At 35.7% G+C, this 17,963-nt stretch overlaps 1 protein-coding gene across 3 annotated transcripts; it reads left to right on the forward strand.

The window, feature by feature from the left end:
• Positions 1-1,971: 1,971 nt before the first annotated feature.
• Positions 1,972-17,269, forward strand: LOC141348764 (NACHT, LRR and PYD domains-containing protein 12-like). 3 transcript variants are annotated; one of them, XR_012357558.1, is made up of 13 exons: positions 1,972-2,174; positions 4,184-4,270; positions 4,421-4,531; positions 4,802-4,897; positions 5,073-6,878; positions 8,642-8,815; positions 10,162-10,335; positions 12,201-12,371; positions 12,653-12,823; positions 14,920-15,090; positions 15,396-15,571; positions 15,879-16,104; positions 16,737-17,269. XR_012357558.1 is itself a non-coding variant. In XM_073853042.1 (12 exons), coding segments are annotated over exons 1-12 (3,189 nt in total). In that variant the 5' UTR covers positions 1,972-2,124; the 3' UTR covers positions 15,918-16,709. The 3 variants fall into 3 exon arrangements, 2 of the variants coding, with proteins under 2 accessions (XP_073709143.1, XP_073709142.1); XM_073853042.1 differs by lacking the exon at positions 16,737-17,269 and having other exon boundaries at positions 15,916-16,709; XM_073853041.1 differs by lacking the exon at positions 16,737-17,269 and having other exon boundaries at positions 15,879-16,708.
• The last annotated feature ends 694 nt before the right edge of the window (positions 17,270-17,963 follow it).

The following is a 17,963-nucleotide window of genomic DNA, read 5'->3' on the forward strand; positions in this document are numbered from 1 at the left end:
GTTACAGGACTGTAAAGGCCGAATGCGCAAGCGCTCTTCAGCACTCCTATTCATGAGTATTTGAGGTGTGCGGATAAAAATAGATTAGAGCGCCATCTTGCTGTTAAAAGGTAATCTCAAAATCGATTCCAGAGAGAATCACAATGCATTCAGAAGATCTCAGAATCAGTCAATGAATCAATTCTGCATTAATTTGTTTCAGCCCTACTGCCCACAAGTGCATGAAGACACTGCATTGCAAGATCCCTGCCTGAACAGAACTAAAGTACACTCAAAACTTTAAAGTGGCTCATGCCAAATCTCTAGTGGCCTGAAATGTTTCAATGAAAGTTCACATTGACAGCAGATGGCGCTGAAGGAACAGCAGAAATGCAGAAACCTAATGTTCCAAACCTATCAGACCTCCTTTCATCTTCAGAACATAAATTAAGATAGTTATGAAATCCAGTGAGCTCTCTGATTCTTCATAGACAGCAATGCTACTACAACATTCAAGGCCCAGAAAGGTACCAAGAACACTGACAAAGAAGTCCATGTGACATCAGTGGTTCAACTGTAATTATTATTTTTATTTTTGAAGCTTTGAGAATACTTTTTGTGCATAAAGAATTTTTTTTTTTTAACAATTTCTTGTCTTTGTCAGCGTTCGACATTTGTTCACGGGTACCACGATGTATGCATGTGTTGCTGGTGTTCTGATGTAGAACCCGGATGCGCTTTGCCTTGTTTACATGCAGAGGAAGAAGGCAACAATCTTCATAAACATCTGAAGATTTTAGATTTTTTTTGCCCAGCCTTGCTTATTTGAACTAGAAAATACAGACAATGAAATAAGGGAGATGTACATTCCACGTCAGAATGTCATTGTACTGTCATGAATGGTACAGATAAGAACAGAAAAGAAGAAATTGGTGAATAAAGTCTTTTTTTTATTATTTCTTTGAGCACAAAAAGTATTCTCATAGTTCCCATAGTCTTACATACAGTTGAACCACTGTCACATGAAGGTGTCCTTATGTTTCTAGGCCTTGAATGTGGTTGTTGTGCTGCTGTCTATGGAGGGCCATAAAGCTCTTGGAATTCATCAAAAATATCTTAATTTGTGTTCTGAAGATGAACAAAGGTCTTACGGATTTGGAATAATACATTACATAAATTTCAAAATATCCCTACTGGTAATTTCAGTGACATCATTACCTAGAAATAATCCAGTCCTGCAATGCTTTCCAAAAAGGCTGAGACAAACTACATGAAAAAGCTACATGATGTTCTGTATCTTCATATAAATGTTTGCATAGATAAGGCACATTTTCGAAATTAAATTTTGAATGCAGAAATGTATTGGAGAGATATATCATTTAACATTTTAAACTGTATTTCTTTTGAGGAGTATGGGAAATTTGTTCTGAAATATTTAACAGTATGTTTTATCAAATGTGTAATCTAATTTATTTCTTAATATTTGACAAGGGTAGTATGAATGGATGATATATTGTCATATATTTGTAAGTGCAGAGTTTATTCTCTATTTCAGTATCACCAACATATAACAATGGAAGGACAGCAGTGATTTTGGAGTAGGAAAGGGAACATCTCATTAACATTTTATTGCAGTAATAATAGTTAAAAAAATAGCTTTGGATGACAGGCAAATCCGTGTTTTAATGTGAATGAATTGTAATCTTAACATATTGCCACTCTCATCCATTAAACTTAATGCTGACTAAATATTTGTATTTACCCAGTCCTCATAAAATAAGGATTTGTTCCTATGTAGAATATATTTGTTATTCCAGATAGGAGTATAGTGAGGTGTACAGTTGTGTGTGTTTGCCAATTTCCAGCAGTAAGATTATTGCCCCTAGATTCTGGCAGCAGTGGTGAACGCATGTGACGTCACTCTCAGAGGAAGCGCAGGTGAGTGACGCCGCAGGTGACTTCTGCATTCATGTTTCTCCTGATTGACGTGTATTCTTTAATATGTGTGGTATATTTTTATTTTTAAGCAAATGAAGTTGTTTATTTTAGCATTTGACTTTCAGGATCCGTTCAGCGGAATGATTATGTGATTTGCAGTCAGAGTAAGTGTTGGAGATCTCAGTCTTCTGTCTGTTCATCTTCATCATGGATGACACACAAACGCCCCGAGATCAAGACTGTTCTCCAGGATGCAGGTACTTTAAATACATACTATAATAACCCTAACAAAGGAAAGACCATAAAGAGACATCAGAACATTAATTTATTGCTATTTTCGATCTTTTATATTTTTATTTGAATGTTTGTATCCCGCAGAATCGTCGTCTCCTTTTCGAGGATAAACTGATTAAAAACTGAAAGCTTGTTTGGCTTCGTGTTAGAAACATTTTTTACTCTCGTAACTCATAGTAAACAATAAGTATAATGTCTATTTATGAATATATTAGCCTACTGTGTTAAATATGATACGCAAATTTCTATAAATTATTAACATAATCAAAGCTTTGCTGATAAAGCTGTAGGGGAGAGTGGGGACGGTTGCAACATGGCTTGTATCTTCAAGCAGGAATAAGATAGAGAGATGATATTCATACTGCACATGCTTTATTGACCCCTCATTCTTCCTGGAAGAAATCAGCCACGTGTGATCATTCCTTCTACAAAAAATCAATTTCTTTGTAAAAAAGTATTTTTTTTTTTAAAGATTAAATTTTTGGTCATAGTGTCTAAGTTGTTTGTGTGACGCATTGTAAAAACATAACATTCTAATAAGTGCGTTCTGAGCTTCTAATAGGCATAGCTAGTGTGTGTCAATGATATTGTGTCAAGCTAATATACCAATTTTATCATGGCTATCACTGTTGTAACCATCCCAACATGCTGTCCCGTCCCACAACATTGATTTAAAAGCTTGCCATAACATTACATAATTGTAAATGTATAATGATAATAGCAATGAGCCCCTTTAATAGTTAGGTATCTCTCCTTTTTTTTTTTTTTTTTTTGTGAATAGGTAAAAAATCTACTTGTTACTTAAAAATGTTTTTCATTTACTATTCATACTTTTAATACAGCCAATTTACATGTTTAAAGACCCTGACTGAGCACAAATAAAATTAAGAAATTGCAAAATGATATTTAAGAATTATTTAATTACATTTTATTGAATGTTGCAACTGTCCCTACTGTGGGGAGAGTTGCAACATTTCACTTTGTCTATTTAAGTGTAAATTGTATGCATATTATCATATGTACACATGTTGCAGCAATATGGGTGAGAAGCAGACAGATGTGGCTTTATTGTATTAAAACATTGGCTTTCTAATACAAACAGTCCTTGAGAAACTAAAGAAAATGCAAAAAGTGTTGCAACCGTCCCCACTCTTCCCTATGCAATCTACTTCATGCCTTCTGCCCTTTGATCGATAGTTAGTAACAACTTATGATTGTAATAATGCATTAGTAAATGCTGAAATTAACATCAACTAAGTTCATGTTGACTAATGTAGATAGCTAATGTTAGCTAATGGACCTCATTGTAAAGTGTTACCGAACGTAGATGTGGAATATGACACAACAGGCTTTTGAGGAATAAACACTGAATTGCATAAATGAGCCATAAAAAACATGATGTATGAAATACAATACTTAGCAAAAACACTATACTGTTATATATAGTATATATACTTTGTACATCTTTATACATACGTTTGCATAAATGACTAACAACACATGTCATATAAATGTAGTCATAAAACTATAAAAGTACTGAACTGATTTTCTGAACTTCAAAGTCTAAAGTCTATAAACCTGTATGCAAAAAAATATATATTGATTTAAACCCCTAAAAGGGCAATGAATCCACTGAGATACAAACATTTACAGGCAGATTATGAAAAATGTAAATAAATAAATGCCTAACATTTCAACATAAACATAATAAGCTAACACTTAACAATAGCTTTTTAACCATAGAAGTCCCCTACACATATTGTAATTTTACATTTATTAAAATGAATGTCATCATTAAATCTATTCATCAGAAGAGATCAGAGCCAGGGCTGTGTGTCATATTTACATTGGGTTTTTGTTGTATATTAGGTATTTATGTTATTATGGTATTCATATTAGTTAATATGGCAGAGAGTCTATGAAAGAACTTTAGTTGTAATAATACAGTAATTCAAAGGGTTCTCTGTTATAGTTCAGTTGATCAGAAGAGATCTGAAGCAGAGCCCAGCTGTGTGTTTATGAAGAGTGACGAGTCTATAGGTCATTCACAACATTTCAGGTAATAAATTTCAACAGACATGAGTGAAATATTTGTTATGGTGTTTTATAATGTGAATATTTCATAATATATGATGTTTGAACATTTACTCACACTGAGAGATACATCTATGAAAGCATAAAGTGAACCTTTAATCTCTCTCTGTTATAGTTCAATTCACCAGAAGAAATCAGATCCAGAGCCCAGCTGTGTGTCTATGAGGAGTAATGAATCTATACATCATCCAGTTAATTTTAAGAGTGACACAAGGTTTAACCTCAAGTATGACAGTTTTTGTTAAAGATATCATTATAGAAATATATTTTAAATTAAACTGTTATAATTATACAGCACTATAATGAATAAACATGAGCAGAAATCTGGCTAGTAAACAGTCAATCTAATGACAATAGAGCTCAGAGTAGAATTGTTTATTTATATTTATTTCAATGACATTTAATTTTACAGTTGTGACCTTGAACAGGTGCATTTTAATAAAGTCAGAACTGTTATTAAGGTCATGAGAAAAATGTGTTTGATTCTTGATTCAAGGTCAATCCTGCCACACAGATCAGCTGAAATAAAACCTGTCTGTAAGAAATATGACCAGTCTATGAATCAACCACAAGACACGGATCCTGCTGTCAGGTAAACTGGGGGATATTTTAATGCAGTGCATCATCACACATTACTCAAATAGATCATTAATAACTGACTTCATAAACCCTATGATATGTTCAGTGTCTCATAACAGAAAACAAAAAAGATATTTTGCTCTGTAACTCTGTGTCTCATGTTATGATGTAGTATTTCAATTTTCCAGCCGTGAAGTCCTCAACACGTTTAGATCAAATCTGCTGAAGAAGTTTGAGCGTCTGTATGAGGGAACAGCGACGCAGGGAAAGCCAACACTCCTGAATGAGATCTACACAGAGCTCTACATCACAGAGAGTGAGAGTGGAGAGATCAGTAATGAGCATGAGGTCAGACAGATTGAGACACAATCCAGGAGAACAGCAACAGAGGGCACAGCCATCAAATGCAATCACATCTTTAGACCTTTACCTGGACAAGACAAAGCCATCAGAACTGTGCTGACAAAGGGAGTTGCTGGCATTGGAAAAACAGTCTCTGTGCAGAAGTTCATCCTGGACTGGGCTGAAGGGAAAGAGAATCAGGACGTCCAGCTCATATTTCCACTTCCTTTCAGAGAAATCAACTTGATGAAGAAAAGGAAATGCAATCTTTCAGATCTTCTTAATTTCTTTTTTCCTGAAACAAAAGAAATGGAAATATCCAGTGATGAGTATAAAGTGTTGTTCATCTTTGATGGCCTGGATGAGTGTCGTCTGTCTCTGGACTTTCAGAGTAAAGTGAAACTGTGTAATATATCTGAATCCGCCTCAGTGGACGTGCTGCTGATAAACCTCATTGAGGGGAATCTGCTTCCCTCTGCTCTCATCTGGATCACCTCCAGACCAGCAGCAGCTGATCTCATCCCCTCTGAGTGTGTCCATCGAGTGACAGAGGTACGAGGATTCAATGAGCCACAGAAGGAGGAATACTTCAGGAAGAGAATCAGTGATCGGAGTCTGGCCGACAGGATCATCTCACACCTGAAGTCCTCCAGGAGCCTCTACATCATGTGCCACATCCCAGTGTTCTGCTGGATCTCAGCCGCTGTTCTAGAGAAGATGTTGAGTCCAGCAGAGACTGGAGAGATTCCCAAGACTCTCACTCAAATGTACACACACTTCCTGATCCTTCAGACCAACATCAAACATGAGAAGGACTATGAGAAGAAGCTGACAGATGAAGACATGATCCTCAAACTGGGGAAAGTGGCTTTTCAGCAACTTGTGAAAGGCAACCTGATCTTCTATGAGGAAGATCTGAGAGATTGTGGCATTGATGTGACAGAAGCATCAGTGTACTCAGGATTGTGCACTCAGATCTTCAGAGAGGAGTTTGGCTTGTATCTGGGGAAAGTCTTCTGCTTTGTTCATCTGAGCATTCAGGAGCATCTAGCAGCTCTATATGCTCACCTCTCCTTTATAAACTACAACAGATATGTGTTTGAGCCAATCACCAAACAGAATTCACAATCTAAATTCAAGGACTCATTTCAGCCCATGTTTAAACGTGATTCATTATCTGAGCTTCATCAGAGAGCTGTGGATGAGGCTCTACAGAGTAAAAATGGACATCTGGATCTTTTCCTGCGGTTCCTTCTGGGTTTGTCAGTGGAGTCTCATCAGATTCTCCTAGAACGAATAATGACACTGAAAAGAAGCAGCTTTGACAGCAATGAGAAAACATTTATGTACATCAAGATGAAGATCAGGACCATTGACTCTCCAGAGAAATCCATCAATCTCTTCCACTGTCTGAATGAACTGGGTGATCATTCACTAGTGGAGGAAGTACAACAGTATCTGAAATCTGGAAGATTAAATGAAGCCAAATTCTCTTCATCTCAGTGGTCAGCTGTAGTTTTTGTGTTGTTGACATCAGAAGAGGATCTGAATGAGTTTCGTCTTGATACATTTGTTAAAGGAACAAATAAACAAGACGATATGAACATTCTTCAGAAGCTGCTGCCTGTGATTAAAGAATCCAAATCAGTTCAGTAAGTATCACTGAGAACAATCACAAACAGTTAATGGAGCAAAACAGCCGCATACTTCAACATACTTTTTAAGGCAACAACTGAAATCCATATATATATCGGCACAATCTAAAATTCCGATTTGATTGTCATGGTCAAATGCCAAAAATGAAATTACTTGATTTTAAAGTTTTATCCACTGTTAAGGTGAATTGGAACAAAAGTGAAGCTGTGGTGTGTGGAAAATGGAGGGAAGGAAGGTTAAAATTTCCTGAAGGTTTACCTTGGATCACGGAAGGTTTTAAATATTTAGGATTTTTTCTAGGTAATGATATTATTATACAGAAAAACTGGGATGGTGTTATTGATAAACTGAAAGGGCGTTTGAAAGTGGAAGTGAAAGTAGTTAGCCCCAAAAATGTCCTACAAGGGGCGAATTTTAATTATTAACAATTTGGTTGCTTCGTCTCTATGGCATAAACTAGCCTGCATCGATCCACAGAATTCAAACCTTATTAGTAGACTTTTTTTGGGATAAGTTACACTGGGTCTCTCAGAGTGTTTTATATTTGTCCAAAGAGGAAGGTGGCCATGGGTTAGTAAACTTGGAGAGCAGGACAGCAGCCTTTCGTCTGCAATTTATACAGAAATGTCTGTCTGGATCAACTCATTTCAGCTGGAGAGCTACTGCGTGTGCTATTTTACAGAGTTTGGGTGGTTTTCAGCTAGACAGTGCTCTTTTCTTGATGGACCCTTTAAAACTGGACCTTGCCAATGTCCCAGTGTTTTATCGCAACCTCTTTAGAGTCTGGAGTCTTTTTAATCATCAAAGGACATCATCTACAGACTCTCTCTTCTGGTTGTTAAATGAGCCCATAAACCATGGAGCCCGATTGGACATTTCTGCCAGAGACCACACGTTTCCTGGGCTAAGCAATTTGCTTTGTAAATCTAAGACCACCAGGTTAGGTCACTTGGTATAGGTGGCTGGTCCCAACTTCATGAACACTGAGCAAGTTGCTTTACAACTTGTTTTTTTTTTCCACTGGTAAAGTTGATCAATTATTGACAAAGTTGCGGTCTGTTTTATCAGCTGAGGAGAGGGAATCTTTAGCAGACTTTTATGAAGGGGCAAAGATTCCTACAGCTGAGGACTCTTTTTCAGATATTTTTTATTACCTAAACTAGATGATTGTATGGGGTATTTTTTTTTAAAACTGGTAAAACATTGTGTTTGAATTTTTTTTCAGTCAACGGAAAAAACATTTACAAATCTTGTGTTTTGGCTTTTAATAAGCAGTTTTTGAATTACATGGTGGATACGCCATAGCATTCTTTTTTTAAAACAGATGAGGAGGTTAAGCCTGAATGGAGATTTTTGTATAAACCACTGTTTGAAAAAAGAGTTGGAGATATACAGTGGAGAATTCTCCATGGTGCAACTGCTGTCAATGCTTTTGATTCTGTTTTAAACCCTGAAGTGGGTCCTTTTTGTTTTAAAAGAGAAATGTTTTTTCATGCTTTTATAGAGTGTTCTAGGTTAAGTCCTTTATTTGGTCTATTAAGAAGTTGTTTTGCTTCTTTTGATGAAACCTTTTTGATAGAAACTTTCATTTTAGGTGTTAAATATGTAAAATATATATAGGTGTTAGGTGTTAAATATGTAAATATAAATATATATTAATTATATTAAAATTGCAAGTTGTTGTTTATTGTAGCAAGTTGTTTGATTGGTTTTTAGATAGCTGTTTTATAGTGTGTTTATGATTTTCATCTCTCTACAGGTTGAGTAATTGTGGTGTCTCAGATGAAGGTTGTTCTGCTCTGACTTCAGCTCTGAGATCAAACCCCTCACACGTGACACAACTGGATCTGTCTGAGAATAAACTAGGAGATTCAGGAGTGAAGCTGCTTTCTGATGTACTACAGAATCCTCACTGTAAACTGGAGAAACTGGGGTAAGATCATATTTGACACAATCCTATGTAGTAGGATTTTGCTCAATACATACAGCATAAAATACAGATGTAGGGCATATAAGAAATATTATTTATCCTGCTTCATTGAGACTGATTTTGATTTGTTTTATGACCATGTTTTGTGTTCTGAGACATTTTAGACCTTTAAGTTTGTACTTTCTGTTTAATAATGCATTCACAGCTAAACTGATCTGATCTGAGAGAGTGAAGTGTCATTGTTCAAAATGATCTCATGATAATTCGTATGTATTTTATGTAAAATGTGGTTCTACAAAATGTATACTTACGTTTTTTCAGACGCTAAAACGTACAATACTGACATATTTACAGTATCTAAACATACAAATAATATTTGTATGTAATAATATTTTTAGCAGTTTAAAGGTTGTATCAGCGATTTCTAGCCTGAAACATAAAGTGTCAAATTCAGCTGACCTTTCATCACGATCCGCTCGCTGACTGCCCCATAAATTGTCTGTGAAAAAACCGCGTCTCTCTGGTCAGCCTAGGGCAGGCAGCGAGCGGATCGTGAAGAAAGGTCAGCTGAAATTGACACTTTATGTTTTAGGCTAGAAATCGCTGATACAACCTTTAACATCCAATACTGACATTTTGATTACACCTAAAAACAAATTCTTATGATTTTTGAAATTGCAGCATTAATTTCATTATTATTGCTGTATTTAGTTGTCATACCAATGGCCTTGTGTTTTCAATTGAATTATTAAATAGTTTAACAGTTTACTTAATATTAAACTATAACATTTCATCCTGTTCTGTGTGATTTCTGTTGCTGGCTCCTTTCCAAGCATAGGTATACATAATGTTAAACAAAACACTTTAAACCCTTAAAATAAATAACATTTCTGCAATTGTTTAAATATTTATGTAATATTAACTAAGTTTCCTGCAGTGGGACACAGTTGTTTTCTCCGACGTGCTTTGACTAACAATAGAACCATAAAATGCACCGAACACACAAATTCAAGCCTTTATCCGGTGATCTTCATCTCTATCCCGAGCAGCGAGACTAGCAGCAACAGCAATAAACCCGCGCTGAAGCAAAGAGTAGGTTAGGTTTGTGGGTAGGTTAAGGGGGCTAAAAATCAAAATCGCTTACTAATAAAATGATAAAAAATGCATTGATACGAATATCTTAATGAAATGAAAAATACGGAAATATTTTTTTTTTTAGCTAAAAATATGTAGCTATTTGTACGTTAGCATCCATAAAAATGTACACAAATTTACGTTTTGTGCCTCTAAACGTTACGTATAAATACCTACATATAAACAATGAGACCAGGCTACATTGTTCTCTACAGGTTGAGTAAGTGTGGTGTCACAGATGAAGGTTGTGCTGCTCTGACTTCAGCTCTAAGATCAAACCTCTCACACCTGAGAGAACTGAATCTGTCTGGGAATAAACTAGGAGATTCAGGAGTGAAGCTGCTTTCTGATGTACTACAGAATCCTCACTGCAAACTGGAGAAACTGGGGTAAGATCATATATGGCACACTGTAAAGTATACTGCATGTGAAATGCATAATAAATTACAATTTTAAAAACTTAAATACAAATCTAAAAACGAGACAACAAATAATAAACACAATGGCAAATCTAGTTCACTTTAACTTAATTTTTTATTTTTTTATTTATTTTTTGCTATGGCAAAAGCATTTTAAATAGATTATCTGTTTACACGTAGTGCACAAAGCCCATCAGACAAAACAACAAAAGCAACCAGTCACATACTGTCAGTGGGAGAGTAAGGACAGTGGATTTAGTTTTTGACACCAACCTGAATCTGCCTTTTCCGGATTCCATCCTTCTCCTTCTTTTCTATTATATTATAGCTTGGAGATGTTTATTTTAAACAATAAAGAAATATTCCAAAAATAGAAATAAAGTGTCTGACAGGTATTTAATAGTGGGAATTAAGTGCCTAGTGGTTATTTAATAGGTTATTGACCAAAGTGCTGTACAGGGCATTATAATCAAAAGATAAGAAAAAACGTTAAGTACTAAAAGCCACAGGAAGTAAATAACTTTTTAAGTTTAAATTTAAAAACAGAAAGAGAAGTTGCAGTTCGAATAGATGATGTTAGGCAAATCCAAAGGTTTGGTCCTGCTATTGCAAAAGCTCAGTCTCTATGTTTCAGTTTAGACCTACAGATGAGAGCAATCCAAGATCTCTGGACCTGAGGGATCTTGATGGGGTGTGAGGACATACTGTAGCATGTCAGAGAGATATCTGGTAGCTAAACTATTTAATAATCAAAACAAACATTTTAAAATTTGTTGTCAATTTAATGGGCAGTCAGTGCTAAGAAGATAAAATAGAGGTGATACTGTATGTTCAGATTCACGACTGCCGATCAACACCCTAGCTGCAGTGTTTAGAACCGTTTGTAAACAATCAAAGGATGAGTGGTTGACTCCAGAATATAAAATATGAAATAAAGACATGAATTACTGTTTTAGAGAGAGTAGAGATTTAACTTTTGCAAGGCATTGTAAATGGAAAAATTATGATTTATAACCACAGCATTATCAAACTTGAGTCCTGAGTCAAATAAAAAGTTTAGGTTTTTAGCACAAGGAGTAAGAAATGGAAGTTAAATTACAGCAGTCAGACACATCACTTGGTCTGAACACTACTACCTCAGTTTTGCTCTCATTCAAGGTACAAAAATGTTTTTGTAATCAAGCTAGCAATGCCCATCTGGAACATTTATCATTGTTTTAAAGGTACAGTTTGGTATCATCAGCATATAAATGAAAAGATAACACATATTTAAGAAAGATGGAACCCAGAGGCAACATGTGTAAAGAAAACAAAGTAGGAGCAAGAATGGATCTCTGTGGAACACCCAAAGATAGATGTCTGCAGATGAAGAATATTGTCCAATACAAACAGAAAACATTCGGTTAAATAAGACGGGAACTGTTTAAAACGGTGCCCTGAATGCCTATACAGTTCTTCAGCTGAGAAATTAGTATTTTATGATTAACTATATCAAAATGTTGAGATCTAAAAGGACCAAAGCAACAGCATTCCCATTATCTGTAGCCAACAAGATGTTGTTTATAACTATCAGAAGGACAGATTCAGTACTGTGTAATTTTCTGAACCCTGTTTGGAAAGTTTCATGCAGAGAATTAGAACTCAGATTGATTGAACACCACCTTTTCCAGAATTTTGGAAAGAAGCAAGATTAGAAGTTGGGCTAAAACTACCTAAGACAGTAACATCAAGATCAATAATGAGTAACTGAAGCATGTTTTAGATGGTCAGGGCCAGCTAAACAGCTAAACTGATGTGATCTGAGAGAGTGAAGAGTGTGTGATTGTTCTCTACAGGTTGAGTAAGTGTGGTGTCACAGATGAAGGTTGTGCTGCTCTGACTTCAGCTCTGAGATCAAACCCTTCACACCTGACAGAACTGAGTCTGTCTAATAATAATCTAGGAGATTCAGTGAAGCTGCTTTCTGATGTCCTGGAGGATCCTCACTGTAAACTGGAGAAACTATGGTAAGATCATATTTGGCACAATTATCCTATGTAGTGTACAGTGTCATCAAATTTGGCGAAAAAAAAAGATTTTGCTCAATACAGGCAGCATAAAATACAGATGTAGTGCATATAAGAATTATTATTTATCCTGGTTCATTGAGACTTTTGATGATTTATGATCATGTTTTGTGTTCTGTGACAATTTAGACCTTTAAGTTTGTACTTTCTCTTTAATAATGGAGTCACAGCTAAACTGATGTGATCTGAGAGAGTGAAGAGTGTGTCATTGTTCTCTACAGGTTGAGTGATTGTAGTGTCACAGATGAAGGTTGTGCTGCTCTGACTTCAGCTCTGAGATCAAACCCCTCACACCTGACAGAACTGAATCTGTCTAATAATAAACTAGGAGATTCAGTGAAGCTGCTTTCTGATGTACTTCAGAATCCTCACTGTAAACTGGAGAAACTGTGGTAAGATCATATATAGCACACTGTAAAGTATACTGTATGTCAAATGCATAATAAATTACAATTTTAAAAACTAAAATACAAATCTAAAAACAAAACAACAAATAATAAACAATGGCAAATCAAGTTCACTTTATTTTATTTATTTATTTTTTTGCTATGGCAATAGCATTTTAAATAGATTATCTGTTTACACATAGTGCACAAAGCCCATCAGACAAAACAACAAAAGCAACCAGTCACATGCTGTCAGTCGGAGAGTAAGGACAGTGGACTTTTGACACCAACCCGAATACAAATCTGCCTTTTCCTCATCCCATCCTTCTCCTTCTTTTCCATTATAATATAACTTGGAGATGTGTTTATTTTAAACAAAAATTAAATATTCCAAAAATAGAAATAAAGTGTCTGACAGGTATTTAATAGTGGGAATTAAGTGCCTAATGGTTATTAAATAGGTCTTCTGATTGATCAGGCATGCTGGCAGATCAGCCATGTGCAGCTCATATTTTTACCATTTTCAAAACCGTGGCTTTCTTCGTGGAGTTTCGCAAGTTAAACATGGTTAGGGTTAGGGGTAGGTGTAGGAGTGGGCTTTAGGGAGAAGGACAAGTAGGGTCCCGATAAGGCTGCATTCACTTATGATCACAATAAATATAATCATATATAGTTAATATGTTGTTACATGGGGTGGCAGAGTGGCTCAGTGGGTAGCGCTGTTGTGTCAAAAAAAAGGTCATCGATTTAATTAATTCATTATTTCTAAAACACATTTAAAAACAACCTAAGGTTGACTAAAGTGCTGTACTAGGCACTATAATAACAAGATAAGAAAAATAAAGTAAATAACTTTTAAGTTTAAATTTAAAAATAGAAAGAGATACTGCAGTTCTAATAGATGATTGAAGGCTAATCCAAAGGTTAGGTCCTGCTATTGAAAAAGCTCAGTCTCTATGTTTCAGTTTAGACCTACAGATGAGAGCAATCCAAGATCTCTGGACCTGAGTGATCTTGATGGGTTGTGAGGACATATCATGTCAGAGAGATATCTGGTAGCTAAAGTATTTAATCATTTATAACAAAAGTTTTTCAAATCTGTCAGTTTCATGGGCAGTCAGTGCTAAGAAGATAAAATAGAGGTGATATGTTCAGATTTCCATCAAAAGCCATGCTAGAGCGCTTTGAACCATTTGTAAATGATCAAGGAAAGGAAAGGAGGGGAAGTGAGGCCAAGTATGGTGACCCATACTAGGAAATTGTGCTCCGCATTTAATCCAAGTGCACACACACACCCGGAGCAGTGGGCAGCCATTGCTGCAGCGCCCGGGGAGCAGTTGGGGGATCGGTGCCTTGCTCAAAGGACTCACCTCAGTCGTGGTATTGAGGGTGGAGAGGGTGCTGTACGTTCACTCCCCCCACCTACAGTCCCTGCTGGGCCTGAGACTCGAACCTGCAACCTTTGGGTTACAAGTCCGACTCTCTAACCATTAGGCCACGGCTGCCCCCAATGGATGAGTGGTTGAGAATAGAGTGAATTACAGTAATCTGGGCTTGATGAAATAAAGACATGAATTATGTCAAAGATAGATGTCTGCAGATGAAGAATATTGTCCAATACAAACAGAAAACATTTGGTTAAATAAGAATGGAACTGTTTAGAACGGTGCCCTGAATGCCTATACAGTTCTTCAGCTGAGAAATTAATATTTTATGATTAACTATATCAAAATGCTGAGATCTAAAAGGACCAAAGCAACAGCATTCCCATTATCTGTAGCCAACAAGATGTTGTTTATAACTATCAGAAGGACAGATTCAGTAGTGTAATTTTCTGAACCCTGAGTGGAAAGTTTCATGCAGAGAATTAGAACTTGATTGATCGAACACCACCTTTTGCAGAATTTTGGAAAGAAACGAGGTTAGAAATTAGATTAAAACTACCTAAGACAGTAACATCAAGATCAAAAATAGGTAACTGAAGCATGTTTTAGATGGTCAAGGAGCATTCTAGTGCTTTAAGTTAGTACTTTATCTTTAATAATTCACAGCTAAACTGATCTGATCTGAGAGAGTGAAGAGTGTGTCATTGTTCTCTACAGGTTGTATAAGTGTGGTGTCACAGATGAAGGTTGTGCTGCTCTGGCTTCAGCTCTGAGATCAAACCCCTCACACCTGACACAACTGAGTCTGTCTAATAATAAACTAGGAGATTCAGTGAAGCTGCTTTCTGATGTACTACAAAATCCTCACTGTAAACTGGAGAAACTGGAGTAAGATCTTTCTGATAGTCTCTCATGTCTTTGTCCTCTTTGTGTAAAACATCCTTTAATATCAATTCTATGATTAATATCAGCAGTGTTCTGTAAACACATTCATCTCTGTGTGTCTGTTCAGTCCTGAAGCACATGACAGTTTCAAACAGCACCATTGAGCATCAAAATGCATAAATCTCATTCTATCAGCAGCAGTATGTGGCAATGCTTGTCATTATATCTCCTCTCCTGCTCTGAGACCAGAGTCAATAACAAACTACACACTTCAACTACAATTCACATTGTGTCATTGTTCTCTACAGGTTGATTGGTTGTGGTGTCACAGATGAAGGTTGTGCTGCTCTGGCTTCAGCTCTGAGATCAAACCCCTCACACCTGACAGAACTGGATCTGTCTGGGAATAATCTAGGAGATTCAGTGAAGCTGCTTTCTGATGTACTACAGAATCCTCATTGTAAACTGGAGACATTCAACTATTGTGAGTGTTTATTTGCTTTTTGACCAAAGTTCATTAACAGACCTTCTGTGTGTGTGATTTAAGATAATAATTCAGCTCCACCTTAGTCTCTGTACTTCAAACTGTGTTTAATATACAACTGTGTTTGTCTCTGTGTGTAAGTGATAAAGAGAGAGTTGTTGATCATTTACTGTTGTTAATCAATGATCAGTTGTTCATTCATATCTCTGGCTGTAATATGAATATACTGTTTTTCCGAAATGGATCTGCTGATGTGATGTGACAGCAGTAATGTCTCATACTCATATCTGACTGTGTTTTATTGTAGGACTCTCAGTATAGAGACATATTTGTGGTTTCCTCAGGATCAGCTGATGGTGAATAAGGAGCCGCTACAGAGACGTCAGTCACACAATCAACAGACACTGAAGACACAGAGACACACAGCATCATCACACTGACGTCGCATCACTTTCTCCTTTTATACTGGCATATGGAAATGAGAATTAGCTCACTATTGCAGCAGTGTATCAGTGTTCTTCAAGACATCTCAGGTATTTTTTATAAGGATAATGTATATTTATAATGCAGTGCTCATTATCAGAATATTGTAAAATAATATATTTTCTGCCTCATTCTGTGATAAGACACACAGAAAGTTCACAGAAGGAAGTTATTTCAAACACTTGACTGATGCTGTAATGTGAAGTAAAAATTTTCATTCTCATATATTGTTGTATTTGATGCAGTATTAAATAGTGATAGGAGAAACAAATAATGCTGTCACTCAAGGTTTTTATAATAATCACAACATATCATTATCACTGTAAAAAGTTTTCACCAGTTTCAACTTAACTTTAGCAGCTACCTTAACATTAAGTTAAATCAACTTAAGCCATTTACATTTACAAGTTATATTAACTCATTTTTATTGTAATAAGTTAAAATGACTTGTAGTTTTAAGCTGATTTAACTTAAACTTAAGGCAGCTACTGAACTTAGGTTTTTAAGTTGAATCTGGTGAAAACTTTGCAGTTTATAAATTATTTTGTATTACCAGTCTTCATTTTGCAGTTTTTTTGCATTTTTCCTTCTGCCTCTGAACACAGTAAATCACTCATTTCTATGTAAACACACATAACCAAATAAGAACATTTCAGAATTGTTCTTTGTATGTTCTTTTTAGAACCAAAAGCTCACCTTTCCCAGAACTTTGCAGAACGTTCCCCAGTGTTGTGAGTGCCGTGCTGGACGGACGAGACGAGATACAAAAAAAAAAAACAATATATTTAATAAGGTCTTCAATAGAACAAGCAGGAACCGGCACAAACACAGAGATACATCCACACATGAAGTACAATGTTTAAAGACCAACAATGAACTGAAAACAGAGACTGACTTATAAAGGGTGTGCTAATTACAAAGACAGGTGCAGGGAATCACAATAACGATGGGCTAAACCAAATCACACAGATCAACGGGGGAGACAACGGGAGAAACCAAAGACAGAACTATGACACCCAGAGGTTATTGGTTTATATTTAAACCACCATAAATTCATTTCTCATAATCATAAACTGCATTTTGCAAAATGACATGACTGACATAAGAGTAATACAACATTTAGCCTAATAAAATGTAGGACTCAGATGACAATGTAAAATAATGACTGATAAATTCAACTTTATAGCTTAAATATTAAACTATTGTGGGAAAACATACAGGAATCAGTTTTATTGGTTTGTTTCTATTTTTGTTTACTGTGTGCCTCTGATATATCATCAATACATTTCATGTTTTAAAACTTAGTACTAAGGTCTAAGTCTTAGTTGAAGTCAATGTCTAATGTTGAAGTCACAGTCTATATTAATGTAATCCTATATATGACGGTTGATGTGATTATCCAATTAAACAATAGATCATTTGAAAGCATTGGTTTGAATGATGAAATGGCTTCTCCTCCAAACTTAATGGAGAACAGACTAACAGCCCTGGCAACAACAAAAAACAAAAAAAAACCACTTCCACATTGTACTTAAAGTGCTGGATTTTCACACACTAATATTGTACTTAATATACTGAAAATTATTCCTTAGTACTACTTAAGATTTTCTTAAGAACTGTACTCAAATGTAGGCCTATTTAGTAACCACTTATGGTTCACTTGATGTGGTACACTAGTGTATGAAAGATGGGTTCAATTGTACTATAGTGGTAACTAAATACATTTTTTAAATGCAGTGAAAGTATGTTAAATGCAAAATTTTACTTCATATTCATGGTGTCCTAAAATAGCACATTTCAGTACTTAGATTAGATAGTTTTTAAGATTATCTTAAAAAGTAGCCTACTAAAGAATAATTTTTTAGTATATTAAATAGAAAATTGGCGCATAAAATAGAGCACTCTTTAT

This window comes from Garra rufa, chromosome 13, assembly GCF_049309525.1.
Source record: "Garra rufa chromosome 13, GarRuf1.0, whole genome shotgun sequence".
NCBI classification, from domain to species: Eukaryota; Metazoa; Chordata; class Actinopteri; order Cypriniformes; family Cyprinidae; genus Garra; species Garra rufa.